This window comes from Trichechus manatus, unplaced genomic scaffold, assembly GCF_000243295.1.
Source record: "Trichechus manatus latirostris isolate Lorelei unplaced genomic scaffold, TriManLat1.0 scaffold00111, whole genome shotgun sequence".
In the NCBI taxonomy this organism is placed as follows: domain Eukaryota; kingdom Metazoa; phylum Chordata; class Mammalia; order Sirenia; family Trichechidae; genus Trichechus; species Trichechus manatus.
This window is the reverse complement of record NW_004444047.1, coordinates 4,446,309-4,455,254: the sequence shown is the minus strand read 5'-3', so window position 1 is coordinate 4,455,254 and position 8,946 is coordinate 4,446,309. Positions and strand designations below refer to the sequence as shown.

The following is an 8,946-nucleotide window of genomic DNA, read 5'->3' as shown; positions in this document are numbered from 1 at the left end:
CACGAGGCTGACAACACCGAGGACGTCGGCTGCCCGACACCTTCACTGCTGGGGACAGACGACAGCCCGCAGTGAGGCTGACGACACCGAGAACATCAGCTGCCCGACACCTTCACTGCTGGGGACAGACGACAGCCCGCATGAGGCTGCGATGGGGTTGAGTGAAAACAGTCAGTTGTATGACAGCATGTCTCCATTTCATTTTTGTTTTAAAGTAATGAAATATTTAAAAAAAGTTTTTAACGCATAGAAAAAAGTTGAGAAGGCAATGTACTATATCATTAACAGCAGTTTTAGGACAGAGGGATTATAAGGAACATCCTTTTTTTTAAATTTGGTATATTTGGGTATCAGCTGTATTTTACTCAGCTTTTTTGCTTTTGCAATAAGAAAACAAAAAAATATTTACAGTTGAATAAATACAAACTTTAAATAGACTAAAAAGATTCCACTGATAAAACAGTTTTACTTAAGCCCAGCTTACTAAACCAAGCAGAAAGGGCTTCAAACGAAAAGACAGCGACACAGCTTTACAAAACAGAGCCCAACATTTCAACAGGCTGCTGCTGCCACCTTTCTGTTAAAAGTGCTGCACACACTCCCCCGTCCCCCCTCACCACTACCCCTCTCCCCTGTCCCTCTCACCCCATCCCCTCGCCCCGTCCGGTCACCCCCATCCCCTCGCCCCGTCCGGTCACCCCCATCCCTCCCATCCCTGCCCCCTCACCCTCACCCCCTCACCTCCCTCACCGCCATCCCCCCTCGCCCCGGTCCCCCTGGCCCCGTCCCCCCGCCCCGTACCTCCAGCTTGGTGAGCCGCTCTTGCTCCTCCCTGGCCAGCTCCTCCTCTGTTTTCATTCTGTTCGAGGGCTGAGCCTTCATCTCAAAGCCAAGCTCACGAACCATCACATCATATGGGTCAGGCTGGGCGGCAAAGAAGACGTTTTTCATCGTTAGTATTTTTTTTCTACAGAAAGATCTGTGTAGCTAGTTTCCTGGCCCTTTCCTGGCTGGACACTGTCATGGAGGAAGCCAGCCACGTCTAAGTCTTTTTTTCTTCTAGACAGAAAGCTGCTTTGGAGGAGTGGTTAAGTGCTCGGCTGTCAACCGGAAGGTCAGCAGTTCAGACCCACCAGCCACTCTGTGGCAGAAAGAGGTGGCAGTGGGCTTCTGTAAGGATTACGGCCCTGGCAACCCTCTGGGGGCAGTTCTGCTCTGTCCTACGGGGTCACTGAGTCCCGACTGACGCGACAGCAGCAGGTTTGGTTTGGGGTTTCTTTAATTCACCTGGAATAGATGCTGAAGTAACTTCTAGTCTGTTTCCACCCTGACATGACAGACGTCAGATGATTCAATTTAAAGGCTCGACAGAAAACTTATGTCCCAGCAGGAAGGGAGAAGAGAAGCAATGAGTGTCAAGGAAACAGACCAAAAGAGACAGCCGGCGGCTTCTTCACAGAAAGCCACCGACAGAAGCAAATTCAGTATTCACTCCCACCTTGGGTTTCTCCTTCTTCTCTTTGTTCTCCGACTTGGGTGTTTTATGTGACAAGAGCGTCTGGATTTCTTTCCAGTCCTGGTCTAGCTTCTCCGTGAGCTCCAGGGCGTTTTCCCGTTGAGCCTGCCTCTCCCTCTGGGGAAGACAGCAAACACAGCAGCGCACACCATTACTGTCCACTCCAACGGAGCAGCCCAGCATCAGAACACACACGGTAACCACTTCACCGACACCATGCGTGTCACAGGAAAGAGACCCCTTGAATTTGTATATAAAATAAAACGACAAAACCTCATCAGGTAGAGATAATTTCCTGCTATAAACCATTCATATAGATGGTCTAAGCAGTTTGTTTTAAGTTGGTAAAAACATTGATATTTTGCAAATCCTGATACACATCAAAATATTTTCCACTCCCACCCCCCAAAATCAGAAGAATAGGCGAGGTAAAATTTAAAAAATATTCCTAATCAAAATTTATATGACATATTAAATTCAGCCTAAAAATGTACAGGGAAAGAAATGTCTCAGAAATAGGCTGCTGAGTGTCTTTTGTGATGTAGCCTCTCCATGCCGAGAAGACCAAGTAACCCACCTTCTCTTGCTTCGACCTTGCAATGAGCTCCTCGATCAGTTCTTTGCGTGACTTTGCTTTGTCCCCCTCCTCGCTTTGCTGTGAAGCAGTCTTGTTAAGGAGCCCACCGCCCCCTCCAAAATGGGCAGCAGTCAGCTCGGCTGGAGACGAAAGGTGGAAAGGGGCACCAGGGAGAATCTTTAGCCGCGCCCTGCCAACACTTCCCGACTGCAGCCTTGAGACCCGCGTGATCCTATGCTTGCGAAGAAGTTCTCACACATGCTGGGCATGAGACCCCAGCATGGTACCCTTACACACCATGGATGGGTCTCAAACCCAGAGACACCGAACAGCCAGTGGCTGGAAACACAGAACTAAGTTCTAACTGCATTCAATTGTCGTGAAAGCTGGGCAAACACAGCCCAAGAAGTTGAGGCTCTGGCAGGGAGCAGCCTGCAGGTCACTGCTGTTCCAGCTCTCTCCCGTTCCTCACTCTGGCTCCGTTAGGGGCTGGGAGTGAAAACGTCCCTGAGATAAATGGCAAGAGCGTGAATCATCAAGAGCCGGAAAGCCTCAGTTCATTCTACTCTCCAGGGCAGAAGAGAGATATGAAACACGGTACAAATGATCCGATTTGGAATGGAAAAACCAGTGCTTGTCGAGTCGACTCCGACTCATGGAGACCCCATGTGTGTCAGAGTAGAACTGTGCTCCAGAGGGTTTTCAATGGCTGATTTTTTAAAGGAAGACTGCCAGGCCTTTCTTCCAAAGTGTGTCGGGGTGGACTCGTACCTCCAACCTTTTGGTTAGCAGTTGAACCCATTAACCATTTGACTCTTCAAATAAGACGATGGATATTAAAATGGTTTCTCAGCCCATAAAAGTTAGTCAGCTCTGCTCTCTTTCCATACATACATATATATCTTCTTAAAGTCCTGAACTTAATAAAAAATTTTTTTATAAAGCAGAAGGGCTTTAAAGATAGTGACACAGCTTTAGAAAATCTAATTCTGTAGAATTTCTTAGGAGATTAGCGACCAGTGACACTTCTATCCTATGTCTCCAGGAAGAGCAGGAAGAAAACTGAACTTGGAAGAGAGCACCCAGCCCCTCAGCAGCCCCGTGGTGGCGGCACGCCCCCAGCCTCACCAGACAGCGTTCCTCGTTCCTCAGTATCACTGTCGCTATCCACAACGTCATTAAGCTTTTCAATATCTGCCAAAGACTGGCCGTAATGCGTTAATTCTTCATCTTCGTTTAGGTTGTAGATGCTTTTTTTCTCGTGGTGTCGCTAACAGAAGGAAAAAAAAAAAAAATCAGTTTCCTAATATTTCCACCTCCAATTACTAGCAAAACCCAATGATTTTTCCATTATATGTGGAACTTGGACAGGTATCCCGAGCAGTCTTAAGATTCTTCTGGGTCATTTAAGCAATGATTCAGAATAAACAGAGAAATGAACGGGCTGGGGAAGCCACAGGGAAACACACAGCCTCACCCACCAGGATTGCACCCATTCCGTTCACCCAGCAGAGTTAAAGGTAGCAATTCAGTGAAATCCTCCAGCACAAAGTGTTCACTTTGGTTAAGAGATTTATCCCCTCAGTTAACATCTGCAGAAGGCTGCTTCCCCTCCGGCCTAGCCGGACCAGGTGAGGGTTCGAGACCTCCCGCAGTACCTGGTGGCGAGGGCCCAACAAGGCAGCTGCACCTGGTGTAGGTGACGGGGGCAGCAGAAGCCCCCCTCCGACTGCTTCCATACCTGCTGTTCCAGGGCAAACCTCTTGGTCATCTTCTCCTCTGGGGTCAAGCTGCTATTGTATTCCCCAAAGCGCTTGTCTCTGAATACGTTGGACTTATCCCTTTCTTTATATTCCTTTAGTAAAGTCTGGGTACGCTGAAAAAGAGATCGTAACAGAATCTCAAAAAAAACTTCCTACAATGTCCAGTAAAAGGTAAACTAGAACAGTGCACATTCTAAAGTTCACAGCAATAAAGTCTAACCTCATTGCTGTCTAGTCAATTACAACTCAGAGCGACCTATAGGACAGGGTAGAACGGCCCCGTAGGGTTTCCAAGACTGTAATCTTTACAGAAGCGAACCGTCACATCTTTCTCCCGCAGAGAGACTGGTGGGTTCAAACCGCTGACTTTTCGGTTAGCAGCTGAGCACTTAACCACTGTGCCACCAGGGCTCCTTTAGTAAAGCCTAGGTACGCTGGGGAGCCCTGGTGGCGCAGTGGTTAAGAGCTCAGCTGCTAACCAAAAGGTCGGCAGTTCAAATCCACCAGCTGCTCCTTGGAAACCCTCTGGGGCAGGTCTATTCTGTCCTACAGGGTCACTGTGAGTCGGAATCGACTCTACGGTAACAGGCTAGGCACACTGAAAATCAGATCACAATACAGCCTCACAAAAACCCCGTGTGAGCTCCACTAAAGGGGACATCAGAATGGGACAGACTTTAATGTTCCGGAGCTAGGCACTGTGACGTCAGAGTTTACGGAGCATTTGCTTCACCCCACACAGGCCTTTCCTGAAGACAGAATCTCGAAAAGAGAAAACCAACTCATCCTCACTGATAACGGTTCAATCACTTAATTCATTTTCCCCTTTAGAGTTTATCTGTTAGTGCTGAAAGGGAGGAAGGGTAACAAGGCAACGCAGCCTAACTCCAGGCATGAAACTGCTTTTTCAGCTGCAGCAGCTGAATTACAATCGAGCCAAGTGCTTACTGTATCTAAACAATTGGACACTTTTGATACATTTGGAAAAGTGGAATGAGTTTAGATCCCTTCCATGCTGGAGGGAGAGGGGCATATTTTCCATAGAAGACATTCCTATAAAATTTATAGCCATGCCTTCGTACAGGATGCAAGATCGTGAACAAAAGTTTGTTGTTTTTTTAAATTTTGGGGTTGTGGTTTATAATTTACAATTTAGAACACCAACAGACACCAACATTTTAAACACAGATGTTAACAACTAAAAACAATGTTGCCATCAAGTCTACTCTGACTCACAGCAACCCCATGTGTGTCAGAGCAGAACTGTGCTCCACGGGGTTTTCAGCGACTGATTTTTTTAAAGCAGACTGCCAGGTCTTTCTTCTGAAGCACTTCTGGGTGAACTTGAACTTCCAACCTTTTGGTTAGCAGCTAATTGCGTTCACCGTTTGCCATCACCCAGGGAATCCTAACAGCTAATGTTGTTGGTGGCTGCTGTCAAGTTGATTCCAACTCACAGCAACAGAGCAGAACTGCCCGATAGGGTTTCCTAGGCTGTAATCTTTATGGGAGTAGATTGCCAGGTCTTTTCTCCCACAGAGCCGATGGTGGGTGTGAAACGCCTAATGAGTATCAGATAATCTGATATTTCCCACAGCAAGCCAGTCAACAATTTCGGCATTATTCAAAGTTGGCTGTCCTTGAGGTTGAATTCCATAAACCGGGGATGAGGACTGATTTTAGCCTCCAGGCCCTGAGCTGGCTCTATACCCACTGCTGACGTCCCTAAGTATGCTAAGGGACTGTCATTGAACCTGGTTTTATACAGCAACCAGTGACAAAAGGAATTGGTACCAAGGCAGAACCCTCAGACAATGGAAGGTCCCTGTAATGGTTTAATTCAATGGTTTTACAAACTCGTCACAAACTAGGCATCTCCCAGATACTGGAAACCCCATGTAACCCAGGATGTGAACGTTTCTTAGTTCCTGCGTTCTTCAGGAATTCCTCTAATTTCTGAATTATGTTTAAACACTCGACTACTAGCTGAACAGTTGGTGGTTTGAACCCACCCAGAGGTGCATCAGAAGACAGGCCTGGCGATCCGCTTCCGAAAGGCCGCAGCCTTGAAAACTTTGTGGAGTAGTACCACCAGGAGTTAGAATAGACCCAACGCAACCACCACCAACAAACTGTCGTGGAAGGCTAGAGGGGAGGGAGACTGGCTTTCTCCTTGCCGTCCTGGTTTCACCTCTAGACCCGAACCATCTTTGATTCAGGAGACAGAGCAGATTCTGCTGCAGGTGTACGTCATTTCCCAGGGATGGAGATGAACGAAAGTCTAAGAAACCAACATGGCCAATGAAGGTCAAAAACAGGAGAGAAGAGAGAAAAGGGTCAGCAAGCAGCTAGGCAAGAGAAGACACTAATTAGAGTCTTTTCTTTTCTAGACAAAAGCAAGCACTGGCTGCCCGTTTAATTTACTCCCTCTTCCAGTCCTGCAAAGACAGAACACATCCCATTTGGAGAAGTCCATCACACACCATCAGCTCCTAGCAGAAAGGCCAATGTTTAATTCAATTAAAACTCAACTGGATGGCATACTGTGTGCCTGAATACAGATCAGACCAAGACCTATTCACCTCTGATTTCCCAGGAGCTAGAAGAGACCTTCAACAGGAGAGCTCAGCGTTGCATGAAAGCTCCACAATCAGACCTCAATTCAAGCCTGGCCCTGCCACTTACCAGCTACAAACGTGTCCTCCTCAGAGTAACCACAGCTATTGTGGAGCACACCAGTAACATGACAGAAGGTGCATGCAGAATGCCACTCATTGGATTGAAGTTGAAGTGAAGGTACTGAGTCCTGTGAGACTCTACACAGACAGTGGATCTGAGTTACCACCCAAGTAACAAGGTCATGTGCTTCAAAGGGCAGACATAGTCATTCTTCATCCTGCTACCCCCTACCCGAGGACATCATGCTTGGTAGAGGGTCAGCGAAAAAGAGGAAGACCTTTAAGGAGAGACTGATGCAGTGGCTGCAACAATGGGCTCAAGCATAATAACAATTGTAAGGATGGCGCAGGACCAGACAGTGTTTTGTTCTGTGATACACAGGGTCACTATGGGTCGGAACCAACTTGACAGCACCTAACAACAACAGGGATAAAAAGATGAATGGATTCACAGCCCCTAAACTAACAGAGTTCAAAACTGGAGTGAAAAAGGGCTGTAACAGAAACGTACATGGCAGCATAGAAGTGATGAATTCTGCCTGAGGGAGCTGGAGAGGAGCCACAAGACAAAGACAGAAAGACAGACAGACAGACAGACACACACACGCAGGGACTTGGAGGAAGAACAGGTGTTTTCTAGGTCATTCCAGCCCATGCAAAAGCACAGAGATATGAAGGATAAAAGTAGTCAGTGATAAAGAGCGTGTAACTATGCCAGGCACTGCCCTAGCAGTTTCAGTGAACACAGGTAATCCCCCAAGATGCCTCGGATGTAGGTCCTATCATTATCTCTGTTTTACTGAGGAGGAAACCAAGGCACACAGAGGTAGGCAACTTGCCCACACCTTACAGCTAGCTGGTATGTTGCCCAGTGGACCAAACCCGGGCAGTCAGGAAAGAAGTTCAAGAAGCAGGGACGAGTGTGGTCAGGTCCGGGATAAGGTAGCCCACCCTGGCTGCAGAGGGGCAGGTCGACTGGAGGCCAGCCCAGAAGGGGCAGGAATCTGAGTTAGAGGAGTCTGAGGCAGCGGTGGTTCACTGGTAGACTTCTCACTTCCCATGCGGGAGACCCAGGTTCAATTCCCGGCCAACGCACCTCATGCGCAGCCAGCACCTGTCAGTGGAGGCTTGCGTATTGTTACGATGCTAAACAGGTTTCAGCAGAGCTTCCAGTCTACGAAGGACTAGGAAGAAAGGCCTGGCGATGTACTTCGGAGATCAGCCAGTGAAAACCCTATGGATCACAACAGTCCCATCTACAACAGATCATGGGGATGGCGCAGGGCTGGCTATGCATGGAGTTGCCACGAGTCTGGCTGACTTTCTATGAGTCTGGCTGACAGGACAACAACCATAGAGGAGTCTAGCAGGAGAGATGCGTTCACTGAAAGCTATACAGAGGATCAAGCACCGGGGACACCAAAACAAGGAAGGCACCATCCTTCCCCCCAAGAAACTGCGTCTAGTGAAGGTGCCCCAAACAGACAGCCACGACAGATCGCGGTGAGGCCCTGAACTCAGCGGGGAGGAGGGTCGGGGAGGGCCCGAATCTTGCGGGGAAGAAGGTGGGAGGAGGGTCACCAGAGGTGTCAGGCGGGGGCCGGGCCCGGCAGCTGCTCGGCTTACCTTCTTGATGGCCCGCGCGCGGGACACGCCGGGCAGCCCCACGTCGTGGCGCGTCTTCCTGCCCAGGATCTGGAACTTCTGCCTGTTAACTTTCACTTCGAAAGGGTTGGGGTTGGGCTTCGCCTTGACTCCCCGCGCCCCAGCCTGGGCCCCGGGGGGCTTCCTTCGGGCCCCGGCCGACTTGGCCTTTCCCATGGCGCACGTACCCCTAGGCGATCGACACCTCACAGGCCTCGGACCCGGGCAAGGAGGCGAACTAGACTGTGAGGAGAGGCGCCACGCTGGAGCAAGGCTATCTGACTAAACACGTGCTGGCGCAGGATACAAGCTCCCAGTCTCTTTTCCCATCAACTGCGCCAGCTCCGCAGATATCGCGAGAATCAGACACATCCGGTAAGACCTTGACACGCCCCGGCTTAACACCCTGGCCTTTTTCTTCGGAGCAACTTCAACTCCCAGCAGGCCTCGCTTCCCCCGACGGCACTTCCTGTCTACGCGGTGCCTTCTGGGAGTTGTAGTGGCCCGCGTGGCCCTCCGCCGCCTCAGGCGCGGCGGCGACAGGAGCGCTCGGGCTCCCTCTCCTGGGAAGCCGTTAGCTGGCCGGCCGGTGGGCGAGCCGCAGGCGGCGGCCCTGCCAGTGAGCCCGCCCTTGGGGCGGTGCTCGGCGGAGACTCAGGGGGAACCAGGGGCCCGGCCCTGAGGAGAGCGTTGCGCGAGGGCGGCCAGGGCGATGGGACCGAGAGAAGCCCGAGCGGCGGCGGCAGCGCGGCGGCAGTGACAGCGGTG

General features: G+C 50.0%; 2 protein-coding genes across 2 annotated transcripts in view; one reads left to right on the top strand and one right to left on the bottom strand.

The window, feature by feature from the left end:
* Positions 1 to 8,520, bottom strand: part of NOP14 (NOP14 nucleolar protein) — a 21,454-nt gene extending 12,934 nt beyond the window's left edge. The window contains exons 1-6 of the mRNA XM_004383504.2: positions 8,161 to 8,520; positions 3,835 to 3,969; positions 3,222 to 3,363; positions 2,094 to 2,233; positions 1,499 to 1,633; positions 802 to 924 (exon numbers count right to left, since the gene is read on the bottom strand). Of these exons, the coding sequence (XP_004383561.1) occupies positions 802 to 924; positions 1,499 to 1,633; positions 2,094 to 2,233; positions 3,222 to 3,363; positions 3,835 to 3,969; positions 8,161 to 8,355 (870 nt within the window). The 5' untranslated portion in view covers positions 8,356 to 8,520. The remainder of the gene's footprint in view (positions 1 to 801; positions 925 to 1,498; positions 1,634 to 2,093; positions 2,234 to 3,221; positions 3,364 to 3,834; positions 3,970 to 8,160) is intronic.
* GRK4 (G protein-coupled receptor kinase 4) overlaps positions 8,354 to 8,946 on the top strand; it is a 100,003-nt gene continuing 99,410 nt past the window's right edge. The window contains exons 1-2 of the mRNA XM_012557595.2: positions 8,354 to 8,403; positions 8,604 to 8,943. Of these exons, the coding sequence (XP_012413049.2) occupies positions 8,354 to 8,403; positions 8,604 to 8,943 (390 nt within the window). The remainder of the gene's footprint in view (positions 8,404 to 8,603; positions 8,944 to 8,946) is intronic.